The sequence below is a fragment of the Rhinolophus sinicus genome, chromosome 1, assembly GCF_057876585.1.
Source record: "Rhinolophus sinicus isolate RSI-liver-muscle chromosome 1, RSI-T2T, whole genome shotgun sequence".
NCBI classification, from domain to species: Eukaryota; Metazoa; Chordata; class Mammalia; order Chiroptera; family Rhinolophidae; genus Rhinolophus; species Rhinolophus sinicus.
This window is the reverse complement of record NC_142501.1, coordinates 135,955,426-135,975,738: the sequence shown is the minus strand read 5'-3', so window position 1 is coordinate 135,975,738 and position 20,313 is coordinate 135,955,426. Positions and strand designations below refer to the sequence as shown.

Genomic DNA, 20,313 nt, shown 5'->3' with positions numbered 1-20,313 from the left:
CGAGAATCCCTGCATGTGAGGCTTCCTGGAAATGCCACTGTTCAACCAGCCTTGACAACAACAAAAGCCAGCGGTGGAGAAGTAGCCTGCTTAGTTTCAGAGCTAGGAATTTTTAAAAGAAACTTTCCTTCATTTTCGAAAATCTTTTCACTGCATCACTAAAATTGTTCCAGGTGATTGGAAATCTGTTCCTTCTACAAATACTCCGGAAGAGACTGATAAACTCAACAAAATTAGTTGGGGGAGAAAGTCAGGAAATAGTCTCAGATACCTGGAGTGCTGCCGTAATAGACAATGATCTCCCAACCATAATAGAGCCTCCAAAATAAACATTTTCCTGTCACATGAATGATCAGAATATAATCATTCACCAAATCTGGATTTTTATGGACAAGAGCAAGTCAAAGGCAGCACAGTTTAGAGAAAACAGCATTAGATTATAACCCATTCAAGACAGTGTTCAAATTTAACGCTTCAAATTCATTTTCAACAAATGCGGCAGAAAGCTCTTGTTTAAAGCGCAATGCTCAGTGCAACAGAGGAACGTAATGAGGGAGCCAGTGCTGGCCCACCCCTGGGGGCAGAGGCACATGCAGAACTTGAATAACGCCATAACATGGGCCAGAACTGGGAGACAAACAAGAGCTTCCACCACAATTCCCACAAATTGGATATAATTCTATTGAACTAGTTTTCAGTACCTATTGTGCGTTCTTTGTACAATATTTTCTCCTAAGTCCACAGCAATACCCCCAGTGTAAATATACATCCTATAAAAATGTCTTTCATGTAAAATCATCTGCTATAGGTTTTCCTAAAGAGAGAATTCTAAGTTATAAAAACAAATGTCTTCGTGAAAATGTTTCCAAAAATATAGGTGACATAATTGAAGCTCTACAGGATGCTTAGATGTTCTATCTTAAATGCAAAATAGATAAATCCATGAATGAATAAATAAATATATAAATAAAGGTGAGGGTATATATGAACAAATAATTTTGAGAAACTACCAAGTTAAGCAAAATTGTTGTTTTTTCTTTAATTGCAGCATTTCTTAAAACGTTTAAGGTACAAATATGTATTGTAACTATCTAAGAAGTAGCTCTGAAAGACAGCATTGCTCAAACGTGTGTTTTTTTCTCAAGCATTTTTCATGACTCGAGTACTATGGAACACCATTTTGGAAAACACTGACCTGAAATGTTACCATGATATACTGCCTTTTGAAAGTTATGACAAATAAGCATCCTAACCCTTCAGATGGAAGAAAAGTTGGTCCACTTGGCAAACAGACCAGAGGAATCTAAAATGTGGGCCCCGGTCGTGAGCACTTATAAAGCCTTGGCAACTCCTACAGGGAGTACAACACAGCTTTCCCCCCTAGTAACTATTGCTGATCATATAAACATTAAAAAGCAATTACAACACAATTGCATATGGGTCTGTTTTGGATGCAGATCCTATGATGTATTCTTCAGGCTAATCTTTCCTTTGTTTCTGTTACATAAATGCAAAATGACTTGAAATCTGAATATATATTTGTTACGAACTAAATGTTTGTGTCGTCCCAATGTTCGTATGTACACTAAAGCCTTCACCTCCACCACATGACTATATTTGGAGATGGGGCCTATGAGGAGGTGATGCGGGTTGAATGAAGTCATAAGGGTGGGGCCCTACTCCAATAGGGCTAGTTCCCTTATAAGAAGAGCATGAGATACCAGAGCATCTCCCCAACCTATCTTAATGTCTGTCTCTATCTTCGTGTCTCTCTCTCTCTCCGTCTCCCTCTCCCTCTTTCACTCTCTCCTTTTCCCTTTTCCCCTTTCTCTTGCCCACTCTCCCTCTCTCCCTCTAAAGAGGTCCTGTGACCACAGCTGCCTACAAGCCAGGAAGAGAACTCTCACCCAAAACTGAACCCTGTTGGACGTTGATCTTGGACTTTCCGCCCTCTGGAACTGTGTGAAATAAATTCCTGCTGTCTAAGTCATGAAGTCTATGGTATTTTGTATGGCAGCCCAAGCAGACTAACACGATATCGGACAAACTACTGACCAATTCAGTCAAAACAACTCATCAAATCAATGGTAAATAAATTGAGGGTGTTTAAGGTTGAATCCACTGATCCATGGATTTAAAACAGTTAATGCCATTGACTATCTTCAGATTTAGAGGAAGCAAAAACAAACAAGAAGATTTGCAGCTGCTGTGTCATGAATGTTCAGAATCATGAGGGTGAAAAATTTTCCTATTAAAAATGTCCTTTTTCAAAAACTTGACCTTTATACTCATAAAGCTTTAAAAACAAAAACAAAAATCCTTACCCAAACAAAATAAACGAAAAGCCTTCCCCTGATTTTAAGACCTTTTATGCAAAAACACTTCACTCCTTGATCTGTTCCAATGTGGCATCTAGCTGTTGAGCTCCTAATGAAACTATGCCTTTGAAAGGTGTGCAAACACACTGCTGTCACACAGGGGGAAGATAAACACGTTTGCCCACCCTAGAAAGGCAAACTGAAAGTAGTCCACGCAAATGCTAATGGTTGTCAGGACTAGACAATGGAATGGCTTTGGTTTCTAGGCCACTGAATAGAATCCCTGTGCCCCCAGACGACCCCCAAACAGTCTGCCACATACTGCAATGAGACTCATCACTCCAGTCGTCACAGTCGTTGTAGCCATTACACTGCAGTTTCCTGGGGATGCAGATTCCACTGCCACACAGAAAGTTCTCGCCTCCTCCACAGAACACTGAAAAAAAAAAAAAAGACAGAAAAATAATGTCAGAATAAGGGTTTCCCCCCCCCCCCTTTTTAAATTAGGAGAAAGAAAGAAAGAAAGAAAACCTTCCCTTGTTATTCAACAGATTTGTTCCCAAATTCCCTCAGTTTCATCGCCACCAATTTTTCTTTGGTCCTCTACTACCTTAATTGTGAAAAAACTTGGGAATAACACAAAGAATGTTTGCCTGAAAAAAGCAAAAGCAAATTCGCCCGTGAGCTTGCAGAGGGACAGCCATCCATGTTCAGAGCCCAAGAGAATGGCCTCATCAACTGTACAACTGCTGTGTGGAAAATACCAAATAGGAGTGTTTTTCTTAATAACTGACAATTATTTCAGAGTGAATTGCTATTTATTGAACAAGGTTAAAAAAAAAAACTTTCCTTTCGAAACACAACTCAATGTTCCACAAAGTTACAGTAAAAACAGTCAATTGAATTGTGCTCAACACAGGCATAGAGACTCCAGGAACCTGTATTCGAAATACATTTACTTGCCTTAATAAAATTACCAGTTAAAAATATCGAAGTTTATTTTTGCATAAAGAATGTAAAATAGTATTAGCTAATAACATTTAATTCTTTTCTTTTCCTTAAAATGGTTGTATTTTAGTATTTGTTGTTTTCAGTATTATGGTGCTCATTTTCTTCTCAAAATTCAACAAATCAATTGTTTCAAAATTACAGTAGACAATAGATATAAGATGAAAAACAAAACAGTTTTTTTTAAGGGAAACTATTTAAATAAAAGGATAAATCAATTCAACAAAATGGGTGTTAAAACATAAATATCTGGAATGTGTATCAAATGCCTTTTAAATGTGCATAAACTTTGACCCAGCAATCTTATTTCTTGGACTTCATACAAAGGAAATTATTATGAATAAATGTAAATTTTTATTTTAAAGGATATGCATACCATCATGATTTATGATGAGGAAACTACAAAATAACAATTTTGCAATAGTAGGCAACTGGTTAAATAAACTTTGGTACCTTTTAAGAAGGAATACTATTGTAGCCATTAAAAAGTATATTGTAGAAAATACTTAATGTCCTGGGACAAAGTTCTAGATAATTTAAGTGGAAAACCACCATGTGGTTCTAAAAAACCATAATACAATTTAGCCTAGAAAGAAGTATATCAAAGGTTACTGTGGTTATCTCTGGTATTAGGATTAAAAGTAAACTTTATCTTCTTCATTATATTTTTACTCTGTATTTTATAAATGTTCTTATAATGACCGTGTCTTATTTTATGAATCAGGAAAAACAAATACTAACTTTTTTCATGAGTTCTCAATTCAGAGTAACTGTAGATAAATACAACCCTTAAAAATTTCTGTCTCTGTCTAACTCCCTCCACAAAAGCTAGTGTGGTCAGTTGCTTGCTCACTGTCACCATTCCCTGAACTATGTACTCCTGTTGACAAACTAAAGGGAGCCAGGTAATATGCAATATTTTCACTCAGGAATTGAAATACAGAAAAGTGCAGACTGAATGCTCTAGGCTGTAAGTCCCAAGTCGGTCCTATCGCCCATGTTCCTGGGCCCCAGCACAGAGGCTGGTACCCAGAATGTTCTAAATTAATATTTGATGGGAACAAGTCACCTCAGTCTCAGTGGAGCACAATATATTGCCACAAAGCAAAGAGGAAAAAACCTCAATGAATGGATTATTATTTTCCAGTGTTATCAAGGAAATCAGTTTCGGTTTGCTCGACATTAAGTACCGGTTGATTCGGTAAGTTTCAAGTTTATGATGCTACTTCATGTGTAATTTTTAAAATATCAACAATGAAAGTCTGCTTTTCTATTATATCCCATGATTTCCATATCAATACCAATTACATCTATGGACCTCAACTGCCAAAATATGAAACAGGTTTATATTTTGTGCAGTCTTAGAGGATTTAGCACAGAACTTCCCTCCGATAGCTACATATACAGACTCCTACAGGGTACGCAGGAAACCAGATATAAAATGAAAAACACTAAGATTTTACCAGTCAGTCTATACAATATCCTCTCTAAGGTTAAGAGAAAAATTTTCAAGGAATAAGTGTTTATCCTACTGTGAGATTGTTTCTGTATTATACAAGAGAGTACATAAATTCCATCCGTCTGCATTTCAGCAGCTGCAGGGCCTCAGAAGAATTATTGCCTTCCCTACCTTATGGTTCTGATGATTCTTTGGAAATGTAGCTGAAAGCTCAACATTAAATATCTCCTAACATCTAGAATTCATCTTTAAGACCCTATATATTTTACTCCAATAAGGCCATTTCTTCTGTATGGTTATATCAAATCTGGATCAAATTTAAAACACGGCATTGCTTGCACTGTTTTGATTATCACTAGCTATCCATGTCTTGGCTGATTCAGCAGCAACTGAAGTCTTTTTTGTGGTTCCTCAATGAGAGGCATGGCTGCCCTTGGTTTTAGGACATTGTCAATTGTTTCTTTATTCTTTCTTTAGAAGTTCATAGCTACATTAATCAATGTTATCTTTGTAAAATTAGAATAAATTTTGTATATTCTCTGTTGGATTCTTCCTTAACCTGTATAAGGAATTTCCACTTTTATTTGTGTAAAACGGTTCAGCTAGCAAGGTCCTTCACACACATCTTATTTGGAATTTCCAAACAGCCCCATGAAGAAGACAGGTAGGCATTCTATCATATCTTCCTTGGGGGGAATTGGTAGTTTACAAATAGAGGAATTAGACAGCACTTACCCAAAGTCATGTTGCCAGGAAAAGGTCAAAACCACCCCAGGATAGCGAGGTCCGGGGTCCAGGCCCAACCCTCCACACCACACCCAATCCTTGTTCCTAACACAGGGGTAGGTGTGAAATTACCTGATATGTGATCAGGTCAAGGGCACCAAGTTCTTTTTTTTCTTTTTTTTATTAGTTCCAGGTGCACAAAAAACTTAGATGTTTATCATTTATATCCCTCACACTGGGGCACCAAGTTCTAGTAAAAGTTCAAACTTGTCTTTATTTTTCTCTTTAAATGGAAGATACATGTCTGTCCTTCAGGCATATTGGACCAGATGAGATCACATTCCATCAGCTCTGGGTTTTTTGGACAACACATTGAGAGAGCTATTAAAAAGTTTCTGTAGAGATTTGCAACCATCAATTTCACTGTTTTATAATGATCGTCTTCTAACAGCCTTTAGGTTTAGCCCTTAAGATGACAAAGGGAGATTCCCTGAGATAAGGCCATGCCATGCATTCTTGACACCATTTACATTAATATCACTATAATTCTAAGAGATATATACTGCACTTTAAATCAATGGCAGATTGACTGATGGAAGAGTCATTCATTAATTGAACAATTATTTACTGAGCATGTACTCTGTGCTAGGCATTATTATAGCACCTGGAAAAATATCAGTGAAGAAAACAATAAATAATTCCCCACCTTCATGTAGCATATAGTCTACTGATCATCATCTGATATATTTTTACCAAGTAAAGATGCTCCATCACCAAAGTTTACATTTACACATGCGATCATTAATTACTATTAATGCAACCATAGCAATATACAGAAGTGTATTGCCTAAGATACTAGTTTTCATGTCCAGATGATGGAGTCAATTATGAATCACCCGGACTTCAGAATTCCATGGATTCTAAAGAGTATGTACCCATGACCATGACCAGCTCTTTCTGGTATTCTTGTCTCTGATAACAGTCTGCTGAAACAGCCTCCATAGCCTGAAATGACCTTTAGATTTTCTGCAACTGCTTTCAGCCCTCTCAGTTCTCTCTGCCTATGTATTACGGGCAGCATTGATATTGGCAAATGTTCTCATTACTCTGGTTCTTAACTTTTAGAGTCTATTTCAGAAATTGCTTACTTCAGAAATTAATCTCTGGCAGTATAGTGTCCTCACTCGCCCTGTCTTTGAGCCCTTGTTTAAAATCTGAAGCTCCAATCAACTCTACCTCTGAAGCAAAAGCCAACCTGGACTAGAGCAGCATCTCCTGCGCCTGCCTGTACAAAGAGCTTCTCAGTCCTGTATTGTACATTCTGCTTGAAGTTAAGTTACTGCCAACAATTTTGTGCTTACCTTTTACAAAGTTATTTGACTAGAAGAAAAAGAATGAGTGTAATCTCCTAGCAGCGAACACAAAAATTCCTCCTGAGGACAGCACTATATCTTTGGGCATAATAGGTTGGTACAATGATTGGGGTGAAAGATAAGAAGCGACAGAGCAGAGAAAAAAATGCAAAGTTGTCCTCAAGTAAGCAAACTTGGTCTTCACCCTGCCTTCTAAGTTATATTCACTGGAAAGCCCTTCATTTTGTTGAACATTCATATGGTTGGGGTAGGTATGTGTGGGTTATATCAGAAAGCTCTGTGTAAGTCAAGAGTGAGGATTCCACTGGGGGGAAAGAGGGGAACCAGTGCGCTGGGCAGTGTCATGAGGGAGAGATACATTTAAAAAGTTGGTTGAGCTTCCCGGAGGAGCACAGTACAGAGAAAACCCTTTGGAAAACAGAAATATCTAGTGGGATATTTCAAGTTGTTTTCTGAGAAATGGGAAATAGAATCACTTCCTCCATCTACCACATGGAATCAGCAAAGGTTATGCTGCTCTCTAAGTTTTTCACTCATTCACTTAGCCAATTTTGCACTCTTCTAGGAGCTTGAGGGCACATCACTGAAAACAGAGTAGAGCCCTTGTTTTGTGAAGGTTATATTCTAGAGAGACAGACAATATCAATGAAGGTAATAAATAAGAAAATTATTGTATGTTAGGTCATAAGGTAAAAGGTGCTATGTAGAAAAAAATAAAGAATACAACAGATTAAGAGAGATAGGAGACGTAGGGGTGGGGTAAGACAGCTCCCCAAATTCATTAGAATGCTGGGGCAGGGCTCATGGGAAGTTGACATCTGAGTAACAATTTGAAAGACAGGAGGGAGTTAACCAAATCACACGGGAAGATTTCAGCAGTAGGAAGTGCCAATGCAACGACCATCAGGGCAGGAGCATGCCTGGCAGGTGTCAGGAAGAGCAAGGAGGCCTGTGTGTCTAGAGTAGAATGGGGGTGGGGGGAGGGAGGGAGGGGGAGAGAGAGAGAGAGAGAGAGTAGGAAGAGAGGAGACAGAGTGGAAGGGAGGGCCCGACTACAAGGGCTTTGTAAGTTAGAGAGAAAAATCACTACAAAGTTTGAGTAAAGAGTGGTATGATCTGACTTATATTTTCAAGGATCTCTGCCTGTTATTTTGAAAATACTCCAGAGGGCAAGGAAAACAGTAGGGATAACATTTAACTTACACGTCTTTGTTCCAAGGTAGTATATGGTAGGCAGTAAATTCCTGTTGAATGAACGCATTTACAGAGCTCTTAACTTAGATATTCTAAAAATAGAAGTGCCACAGTGACTTTCTCTTTTATGATCAGTGGTGATCACCTTGCTGCAAAGACAAGGTAAAACGAGTCACTTAACTACAATCCAAGTCTTTAGTTCAAACTCCCTCAACACCATTCTATAACATTTACTGAGAAACAATTTCCGTGAAACAAATTTCAAAGAAAATCCAAAGCAATTCCCCCAATTAAATGTCCCCAAGAATAAGTTACTCCTTGAATAATTTTTTTTTTCTCTCTGAAATAAAGCTATGCTTTGAAACTTTGCCACCTGGCCTTCAGCATAAATTTTCCCAAACAAGAGCTAAATATACATATTGCCTATCAGACAGCATGGTGGAAGATCTATCATTCCATATAAAAATCAGTTATTGTGAAATTTATAAAAATCATTAGCAGGAAACCAAAATTGATCTATAACTGGTAGCACTCTGATAGGAAACAGTATGTAAACTGAGTTTAGAGAGCAGTTTCATGTCATCATTCAACATGTCAAGTAAAACCAGAGTATAAAATGGAGTTAGACAAAACCCTGCTCAGTAGATTTCAAATCTAAGTGGACATAGTACAAAATAAAAAGCAGAGCAAAAAGCAGGAAGTCAAGCTTTATGACCAGAGACTGCCAGAAATAGACTGCCAAGCACAAGTCTAAAGAAACTTTTTTAAAAAAGAACCTTTATTTATTCAACATTTGAGAGAGAGAGAGGGGTATATGTATGTATGTATGGATGGATGGATGGATGGATGGATGGATGGATGGATGGATGGATAAAGGAAAGAGAAAGGAAGGAAAGAAGGAAAGAAACTTCCAAACAGGATTGTCTAATTAAAAAGATATAATAGAAAAAAGTAAATTAAAAGATATAATAGTTTACTATCTTAAGGTTTAGTGTCTAAAAGTCCCACAAAGGACTTTGAAGACATTTTGTCAAAAATCATTGGAAAATAAGAAGTACACCAGTACTCTGTTATTTATTATTTCCTTCAAATAAGTGCAATAACAGAACTTCAACTTTCTAAAGAACATAGACGATTTAGAAACTGCATGCTTATACCCTCTAGACAAGACAGATAAAGATTTCTAAATTCAGAGATAATTACTCAAACATTTAGTGATGGAGGGGTGCTACTTTCTGAATTTGCTTTAGGAAATAAACATGTTATTTTCTAAACAAATAATGATCGTTTAATTATATTTTAAAATATTTTGAGATTTTTCTCTAAACATAAGCCTATCTCAAATGACATTTTATAATTATTCACTTTGAATCATAAAATGACAATAATAGAACAATATGTATACTACTTTTGACCAACTTCAAACAAAGGTAAGATGTTTCTTATAAAAGGGTTAGATCTGTATATATAAATCTAACAGAAATAAAGGAGGTATATATAATTTGGAAAGAAAATAATCTCTTACATGCAGATGGTGATATCTGAAAAGTTATACATATTAACATTTTCCCAGACCTTTATTAAATGTGTAACTCAGTCACAACATCTATGGTAAGCATTAGGAGAAGATGAATGAAGAAAAATAATCAGTTTGAAGAGCTCTTTCATGTTATCTTCCTTATTTATTAAGCTACACAAATTGGATTGCTTTCATTTTACAAGTTAACTGCTTATGGATTTCATTTGCAACTCGAACCAAATTTATTTTCAATCTCAGTTTCTTTTATTGTAGTCCATTTTATGTATTGACAATCTAAAAGCTGGAATAAATTGTCTATGACTTTGCAATATTATATGGCTTGAGACTCAGAAATAGAATAAACACGTATATTGAAAATTTACTGTGAAAATAACTTTGAAAAAATATCTTTCAAGTACAGATTACAATTCTGCCCCAGTATCTAGAAATTCACTTCCAATCTCACAAAGACTGTACTGTATCACTTTTGCACCTACTCTCTATTGTTAATTACTTTAACAGAATATTCCAAAGCATTATCATTCTGAAAAATTCACTGATCTTTAGGATACTGTAGGATCTCACCTATCTTGCAGGTCAGAAAGCCAGGAGCCAGATTCCAAGATTCTGAAGCCCTAGGTGAGAGCTCTGCCCGAGATGCAATCTACTCTCCATCCTATTAACTGGTCACAACAAACCCCACTCACTTGCCCCCATGCTGTAGCCCTTGGTGATAGCACAAATTCCGTTGGTTGGGTCAAGGCAAGTTTGGGAAAACCTAGATACTTCTGGCTACCTGACCCTTTAAGCCTAAAGCAACCCCAAATAGTCAGTAACTTGAATTCTAAATGTTATTATGATTAAAAAATGTTAATGGTGAGGAAACTAGTTCATAAACATTCACCCTAATATCCATACTGATATTGACTGAATCTACAGACAAGAGAAGTAATTATATTATACATAGTATTATAATAAATATATAATACATAATAAATACATTATATAATATATTTCTAATATATACTATTAAATAAACAAATATAATAAATAATAAATATACTACTTTTCTGTGCTGCTTTGGAAAGGTATTTAACCTTCTGAAGCTTCAGTTTTGTTAACCAAATTCCCTCTGCTTTGGGATTGTCTTTGAGCATATTAATCAGTAATGGATACCAAGCTCTTGGCACCGAATCTGGTAAAACCCAGTATGTTCTGTTTACTAAGGCTGGGAACTGGGCCATTCATTTCTGAAGATGCCCATCACAGAGTGTTAAAAAAAAAAAAAAAGCCTTGTGCTTAAAGGGTTAACCTGCAAATAAAGAGAGGGTCCCACTTGTGGATACAGCAGACCTGGAAGGTGGAAGCAGCTGGATTGTTTGTGACAACCAAGATAAGTGGAAAACAACATGGTTCTGCAGAGATCAACGCACACAGGAACTGATATTACAACACCCAAAGATAGAGCTCCCAACTTTTCTTTGACTCATAGACAGAAAAGGAAGTCAGGAAAGTTGCTCCAGGAAAGCTGATTTTTGCTGTTAAGGCATTTGTGTTCTGTTAAATGATTTACCTACTGGTGGAACACAGAGGTGTCCTCTGAATTCTCTCTTCCATGCTTCCTCCATTTTCTACCACTGCATGCCTTTCACAGTGCAGCTACATAAAATCTCTCCTAGGATCCCTAGTTACCAGGATTGTATATAACAAAGCCACACAGACAAAACCTAACATGGAAAAAAAAGCAATCTTGCCTAAAACGAAATGTAAGCACAATTTAATTAACTTGCATTCCAGAGTCACAGCTGCCAATTGCTGAGACTAGAAGATTGAGTACACAGCACCCAAGGGCTCAGAGCTGGGGCCGGGGGGTGGGGGGGGTGGGGGGGGGACGCGGAGTGGGGAGGAGTGGGGGGAGTCACGGGGGAACCGCTAAAAATTTTTCCAAAATCTTCACAGGATTCATATGCTCCTTTGTACCAGTAAACAGAAATGATGTTCCTGGTGAACAAGATATAGGGATCCACTCGGGGACAGAATAAATTAAGGCAGGAAGAGGTGAAGTTTCAAGAGAGGCCAAAATTTCAAGAGAGACATACAGGGACTAGCAAATGTATAGCAAATAATCTGGTATTAAGATCAGACCTGGGTCAAGTAGGAAATGGTCTACTTTATCCCTGAGGGAGGAAAGACATTGCTACAGACAACAGCAAGTCAAAAACAACGTACCGATCACTGTAAACTCTTACAACTGTAGTTTGGACAGTGATGTAGTCTTGTCTAAAATACTCTGCTGATCAACCTAATGTGCTTAAATTAATCCTGGGAAACTTTATGATGTGAGGGTCGTTAGTGCTGGATGGGTTGGGAGACTGAGCTCAGGGTACTGCTGGGAAAGAGGTTCCTGTTCTCCCACTTGGGGAAAAGGTAGGGAGCATGCAGTTCCAAACAGGATCACAAGGTGGCAGCCATACTCAGCGCATAGACCCTGTGAGGGAAGAACTCAGCCTGACGCCCTCACCTTGTGAGACCTGGAGATTCATAGGGAATTCTACCTGAGTGACTTATCTTGCTTTCTAAAGGGCATCTTTCACTTGTTTCTGTAACTGAGTAAATTTGAAATTCCACTTCTGCCAATTGTTACTACAGAGAACTGAAAAGCCTTTCACAATTGAAACCTACTCATATCTTTGGCACATTTTTCCATTGGTTTTCTTCCAAATAAGGAAGTTTATTGGAGCTCCTTTTGTTGCAATTATTTTTCTCCCAGGCCATCATTTATTTGTCTTTTAATTCGTAATCTCTTTGGCTATACAAAAGTTCTTACATACGTGTAAGGTTAAATATACCAGGCTTTATGGTTTGTGTCTTTAGAAACCATATGTATATGTGCCATAGAACAGAAATTAGATGAGGGCAGTGATTTGTGTCTGTTTTATTTCCTGATATAGCCATAGGACATAGAAGAGTGACATGTATGTACATGGCATGGGCTAAATAAATTTTGCATTCAACCCAGAGCATTTCTAGCCAGATGGAAAATACCATAGCCAAAATTAAGAGACACATTCTGGCCAAAATACACTAAAAACAGGCCACAGAGATAGGGAAACCAAATCAGGTTTCCTAACAGTGAAAACTGATTTTGATAAGACCATAGGAAAGACAGGTTGATTCATTTTTGTTAAAATAAGGAAGCTTCCCACATTGCTGAAACGGTCAAAATATAAAATACATACCCTGATCTGTATTTGACGGAATAGAGGAAAAGATCTCTCAAGATGTTTTCCAGATTTAGGTTTCAGTGAAATGCCAGAGGGAAGAAATTTGGTGACTACTTTCAGGCCAGTAGAATTCTTAACACCAGAGGGAGACCACATCATCATAAACCAAACCAAAGAACCCATAATATACTTGTGGGAAGTATCCAGGTGTGTGACAGAATTTGAAAACAACTGTATTTTAAGTGTGCTCAGTATTTATGTTAAAATAAAATCATATTTCTTTTTAAAATAATTTTTATTTTAAATACAGACTTTAAAATATGAATCTTCATACACCAATGCATTAGGGAATGCTAATATGTACTTTGTGTATTTATTTCAGAATTGATACTCCCATTCTCATAACAACCAATAAGTTCAGAAATTCAATTTTTACTCAGCCAGTTTTATTTCAAGTGGCTTTTTATACATTTTTACACATTTTTAGAATTTTTTAGAATCACATTACACATAATGTGATTTTTGTAAAATCGAAATGTATTTTACAGCAGGTGATCTCCTTACAATATAACCTCATTACAAATGCTTGTTAGAATGTCTCACCACAGCACCCAGATTGAAATGAAACTCTTCATGACTGTAGAAAAGTTCTCCTGAGTGTTAGTATCATAAGCTCCAAACCTCTCTGTTCTAAGAATTCTAAAGAAAACTGCCAAATTTTCTCAGCAACTATCCTCAGAAGAAAATTCTGTGACAGTCATTCCAGGGCCACTTACAAATATAGACAGAAAAGGAGGCCAAATACTTTATAAAATTTGGCTTGATTCGAAGGGCTTCTGGGAGGTCTCCCTGCCTAAAATGTTTCCCAGTTGAAATTCCTGTTTGGTTTTCCTCGTTTAACTTAAGCCAAAAGTCCTCAATTAAAAGGTAGTTGCTGGGGACTCCTTATTTATTCAATGAAGAATTCCAGAGCCTGTCTGCAGAAGGCACAGGGCTGGATATGGCAGAAATCATAAGGCTTTACAGAGACATTAAGAGACAAAGTCAGACCACAGATGCAGGCTGGAGGGCTGGATATGTGCCCTTAGGCCTGCCTAAGGCCAGTATGTGGCATCACCTCAGGGAGGGTACCCAAGTAGCCCAACAGTCAAGGAGTCCATCCCTCCTGCTTACAGTGGGCCACCTTCACACCTGGTCAGAAAAGTTGTCCCCATGACCTGGCCTTGGAAGTCTCTCCTCAGGTTTCCCTCAGTTACCTTGCCCCTCAGCCTTGACCAGAAAGCCGGCCAGGGAGTCTGGAAGGGAAAGGTGGTAAATGGTGGTCAAGATTCAACCTACTCTACCAACTACTGCTGCATTCTCCCGTTGCTCAAATCCCCTCTGTATGGGTAATCTAGCTATTGAAGATGGAATTGAGTTTTGGAAACAGCCTATAAAGCACTGCTTCTAGAATCATAATGGTTCCAGACTACAGGAACTAGAAAAAATATTTGCTTGAATGGAAACTGGGAGAAGGACAACACAAGAGCACAAACTTGAACCTAGGATTGCCTAAGACTCAGCAGAAGGAATCCCAAGGTATATGTACTTATAGTCTAAAAGATGCAGCAAAAAAAGGAGGGTGGGAAGTGAGAGAAAAACCAAGAGGAAAAACTCTTCAGTGCCAGTAATAAAAGCTTGTAGTATCATAGAAATGTATGAATTGGAATGCTTAGTCCTTGTTGCACTTGGTATGTCAGATGCCAGGTGGATAGCCAAAGGGATATGGTGATTCCAGCAGCAAATTAGGAGGGATATGGAGGGATAGATGAGGGGAGAAATACCACTGTAAATAGGTAACATAAACAGAATTAGTTTGTTGGTGTTTTGTATAATTTTTTAAATTATTTTTTGATTATAAAAATAATAGACGCTTGTTCTAGCAAAGGAAACAATACAATGCAAAGATGTATTAAAGGCAATGCTTCCCCTGCCTGAGGTAATCAATAGTGTGCACACCTTTATAAAAACATACATGCGCATGTGCACACACACACACACACACACACAAAAGAGGCAGAACGATTTTCAGCAAGTACAATAATACCTTCGGAGAAAGCACTTCATATATTTATCTTTTTAAAAAGATATTGGAACATTAGTATGAAAAAAATGGGAAAGCATGGAATCTAAAGAATGGGACCCTCAGGAAGGACATAACAGGGCAAAGACCCTTGAGAACCAAGGGTCAACATGGGAGCAGCAGGGACCAAAGGCGGGCAAAAATATAAATTTTTTTCCTTTAAAAATATTTTATTGTTTAAAGCAGAATAGCAGTAATAGTGATATGCGAGCTCTGACAATTACGTTTGAAAACTAATCCTAGAAAAAGTGCTACATACCTCATTGCTGAATATCACTATGGTCACCTTTGAAGTACTCCCCTTGGGAAGCTATGCACTGACACAAGTGCCTAGTCCACCCTTCAAAGCAACTCTTTTTCTGGAATGGCCATCAGAGCTGTCATCGTATTACCCTTGATGTCCTGAATGTCATCAAAATGTCTTCCTTTCACTATTTCCTTTATCTTTGGGTAAAGAAAGAAGTCACTGAGGGCCAGATCAGGTGAGTAGGGAAGGTGTTCCAATAGAGTAATTTGTTTACTGGCTAAAAACTCTCTCACAGACAGTTCTGTGTGAGCTGGTGCATTGTTGTGATGCAAGAGCCATGAATTGTTGGAGAAAAGTTCAGGTCGTCTAATTTTTTCATGTAGCCTTTTCAGCACTTCCAAATAGTAAACTTGGTTAACTGTTTGTCCAGTTGGTACAAATTCATAATCAATAATCCCTTTGATATCAAAAGAGGTTAGCAACAGCATTGCAACAGGTTCACAAACTTAATTGTCAGACGTCGTATGAGGAACAACATAAACTTAACAAATTACACCAAAGTAATTTTTTGTGTCATAATTTAATATGACACAATAAATAACAATACATTACTAAGGTGATTTTTTCTGGCTCACTTTTCTGCAAATTCATTTATTAACTCATCAAAATGTACATTTTTAGCAACATTATTTTCAATCCATATAATTGAAAATGGCATGATTGCTGGGCAAAAATGCAAGATTGCACACAATTTTTATTCATTTTTAGTTTTGACAAGGATCTCTTTTTGGATGTAACTTTTACTGTTGCTGTTAAGAATATTTTGTAGGCTGTGACAACATTGGGTTGGATTTCTGATAAATTATTTTGAAATACAAATTTTAGTTTATGTAGAGCTGAAGATTCTCATGGAGCAATTTTAATAAAAATATTTAACTCATCATATGGATCAGTTTTGTGTAAGTCTGAATTTAATTTTATATGTAAATTTATACAATGGCATTTCAATATTTCTTCTGATATGTCCTGTAAATTGTGGAGCTAGATCATATAAAAAATTCAAAGTGGCTTCAAAATTTGTATATAACTCAAAATACTTGTTTATACATTGTATGACTGTATTGTCAATTTTAAGGAAAAGTTCCGTTTTATATTATCCTCTTTGTTAACATGAAAATAGTGTTATTTTCCACTGACAATGGTAAAGTATAATTTCTATTTCTAAGCCTGTGGATATTTGTTATGCAACGTCTCAGCATTCAAAACCAAGGATTTTGAAAATTCTGAATAATACTAAGTCCCTGATAAATGCTTTATTGCAATGTTCATGTACATGCTTTTATTGTATGATATTTACTAACAAAGTCTGCTGTCCAAGCACCAGCAGCTCCTGGCTCGAGGTTCAGGCTGGAGAGTTGATATTTGCACAGATGCCACAGGGACAGGCTCCAGGGATAATTGACCAAGCTGGCCTCCCACAAGTCCCCATGTGGTGCCCTCCTCAACCCCAGGGCCCAGGCTACTACTACCACCCTCAAAACCTCTTTCCATTGTTGCTTCTGTGGTTGCAGCACAATTATGGCCACCAATTTGGGCCCAGATCCTGGCCCAGCCACCTTGGGACCCTATGGGGTTCTAGACAGTCCCCAGGCATGTGCATGAGCTTTGAGCCACCAGGTTCAGCACCCATTGTGCCAGCTGGCACATACCCACATGTGTACATGCTACCACCTAGCATATCCTTGCTGCTCACACACATTCCATTGTCCATCAGACCTCACTTACAAAACACAAGTATAAAGATAAAGTTATTAAGAATTTCAAGACAGTGACAGCAGAGCATTAAACCAAGCCTGGAACCCCTCTGAGCACAGGCCTCTGTGCCACTACAGACATCACCAGCCCATGAAGCCAGCCCTGCCCTCATACTTCCAAAAAGGAAAAAGAAAGGCAGAGAGGGTGTGGTGAGGATCAAAACGTAGACAAGTCCTTCTAAGAAGTGACAATGGCATGAGTCCCAGCATCCTACTGTTCCTCAAAACCTAACCTCTGGACCACTGTATCCATCCTCCACCCACATCTCTTCTCCCATACCCAGCACATTCCATCCTATTGGAGTCACTGTCTAGACAGGAGAACCACCACCGTGATAGGGCAGGGCCTGCTGTTCGTCCTAATGCATTCTTCCCCTCTCTCATAGTAATGGAACTTAAGGTGCACCCATGGTTACCCAGCTAAAGGACACATTTCCCAGCCCCTTTGTGGCTAGGTGTGGCCATATTACTAAATTCTCCACAATATAATATAAGCAGTTTCTTTTTCTACTTTGCCTGCTTAAAAGGGACTTGCTTCTGTGCTTCCTCTCTTTGCCCTCCCACAAGCTAGAGCACAGAGAGAAGACCCAGCCAGCTTTTATCACTCAGGTAAGGACTATGGTCTAGGGAATGGTGAAGCAAAAAATGTACGGAACGCCAGTCTCTGGATGACATCCTAGGACAAGCCTGACCTGGCAAACTGCAAAATTCATCTTGGATCTATTGCTTAACAGAGAAGTGAAATGTTGTTTTCCTTAAGCCACTGTATTTCAGGATCTCTTTTGTTATGGTAGATTAGTTTTTCTACAGCGAATCCAAATGATTTGAACTCGGGAGGTTTCATTCCCATTGTCCATCTATCCATAAGGAAGAGCTGAGAATAAAGTCAAGTCCCTGGTATGAAAGTTAGGACCGAGGAAGAAGGTAGTTCATCACATCCCAAAGAGGACTCTGGATGTACCTTCCCACAGAGACATTCATTTATAGGTGTTGGCTATGAGTCTAACAGGCTGTGGCAATTCACCCCAGCCTAGAGATGTACCCACAGCATTGCTTCTGTGAGAAAATATCTTTCATGTTTGATATAACTAATTTGCAAATATATCTTTGAAATGTAGCCCATTTATTGGCTGAAGGCTGCCTGTACTTCTGTACCTGCCTTATAGAATTGTGAAGATTGACAATACATGCAAACCATTAGGCACTGTATCTGACATCAAGTGAGTTTCTGATAAATTTAACTTCTTTATTATTACGTACATTATTAAACTGACACTATAATATGGGCAGCAAAACAAAGAAGAAATTTGTTTTAAGGAAGCACACTGCGTCAGGCTTGTGGTATCAGTGGGCCACAACCCTCCGTACCCTGACCCGCCCCCCCCACATGTATGAGGAATAAATTAATTAAATGTCCCTGAATCTCTCAGCTTCCACAAGTAGTTCTAGCACATTTTTCTGAAAATAAATTATATAAAATATTACCTCAAAAAATGTGTGAGGTGTTAAAATATTCCTCAAAGTATACAATTAGAGATGATAAGTTAGAGAATCAACATGAAAGGGAATGCCTGTGCATCAGAAAGAAGAAACCAAGAATTTAATACAAGAGAGAAACATAAAAGAAGAACCACTAAATCCACTCCCCCACCCCTGTAAGAGCCTGGCAATAGAAGAATTAAATTTCCCTCCTGCAAGATTAACTTTACAGTCAACAATACACAATGGAGTGGGGCAAGATGGTTTTCAAAAACTGAGAAATAAAATGGGCTTCTACTTAGAAGAAGAAGAAGAAGAAGAAGAAGAAGAAGAAGAAGAAGAAGAAGAAGAAGAAGAAGAAGAAGAAGAAGAAGAAGAAGAAGAAAAACAAAATTTTTTTAAAGCTACTGGGAATAAAAAGAGGTAATGGAAAATCTTAAAGCTTAATTAGGTGTGGAGAGAATCTGGAAATACATGAAACCAAAACCTCAGACTTTCAATTACCTACTTATCTCTAGAGCGCTGTTTTCAGCAAGTAACCAATGAATAAGAAAATAACAAAGAAAAGTGAGATGAACTCGGTGAAAATCTGGAGAAAATTACTTAAATAATCTGGATTTGGCAGTATTTCATTTGCTCGGCACTTTTAAGAAAGGAAATATCACACCTAGCGAAAAATTCAAGTATATCTGTTTAACATTTTTAATATCTTTCATAATATTATCAGAGGTTTGTGAAATAGAACACTTGTACTCCACCTTCTTAAACTGAATGTGCTAATGTTTAACATTTCCTTGCTGCTCCAAGGTCTTTATGATGAGCAGCAAAAATTTCCCAGCGCTACTGGGAGGTTTCTGGGGTAAACTGGCCCTATGCTGAGCTACATAAGACTGCTGCCTGCTTTAGGCTCTTGTCATTTGGAATGTATTACTGTTCCTCATTATATGCATTCTCAGCAGTCACCAGCTCTACTGGTGTAGAGAGAGATACCTGCACCCGTAGTTCTACCCATCTCCATTTCTAATTTGTTTGTCATTAGTTATAGAGATCAGGCAAACCAAAAACAAAGCAAGTTTTTAGATTTGTTTCAAAAGTAAAAGTGAACAGGCTATGAAAGAGGACGCTGGGAAATATTTTAAATGGCAGAGTGGACATCTATTTGGTTGTTAATCTTTTTTGTTTTTTTAAATCATTGGTTGTATTCTGAATTATTTAGGTGGCACAAGGGAGATGCTACCATACATTCAAATGACTGAATTAAAATAGAGATGGCACCTGAAAAGAGACAGTGTTGCTACAGTGGGAAGAGATGGAACTTTACCACTCGAACCAGATTCAAGTCCCAGTTCTGCCTCTTATCAGCTGTGTGAACACACACACCAATTATGCAGAGATATTTTGAACATTGAAAAGATAAGGTCAGGGCGGCCAGTTATATCAGTTGGTTAGAGGACGGCGCTCTTAACAACAAGGTTGCCGGTTCGATCCCCACATGAGCCACAACTAGATTGAAACAGCAACTTGACTTGGAGCTGATAGGTCCTGGAAAAACACACTTAAAATAAATAAAAGATAAAAAAAAAAAAGATAAGTCGAAGTACCTGCCTCTATACTTGGCACATATTGAGCTCACATAGGCAAGCTAAATTATTATTTTTATGTCATTGATTATTTAGGAAACATTTGAATGTATATCTAATATAGTCAAAAGGGATGATTACAAACCCAAAACTTAAACTGTGAGAAAAAAATTAACTTTACATTACTTTAGGTAAAACAAGGTTAATTTGATTTCCTGAATTTTAAAGCTGGAAGAGACTGGTATTCATA

General features: G+C 37.7%; 1 protein-coding gene across 3 annotated transcripts in view; it reads right to left on the bottom strand.

Annotated features, from left to right (window-relative positions):
• Positions 1–20,313, bottom strand: part of CORIN (corin, serine peptidase) — a 199,978-nt gene that overhangs the window by 65,415 nt on the left and 114,250 nt on the right. For all 3 annotated transcript variants that reach the window (XM_019741053.3, XM_074324644.2, XM_019741052.3), the window contains one exon: positions 2,641–2,754. In XM_019741053.3, the coding sequence (XP_019596612.2) occupies positions 2,641–2,754 (114 nt within the window). The remainder of the gene's footprint in view (positions 1–2,640; positions 2,755–20,313) is intronic.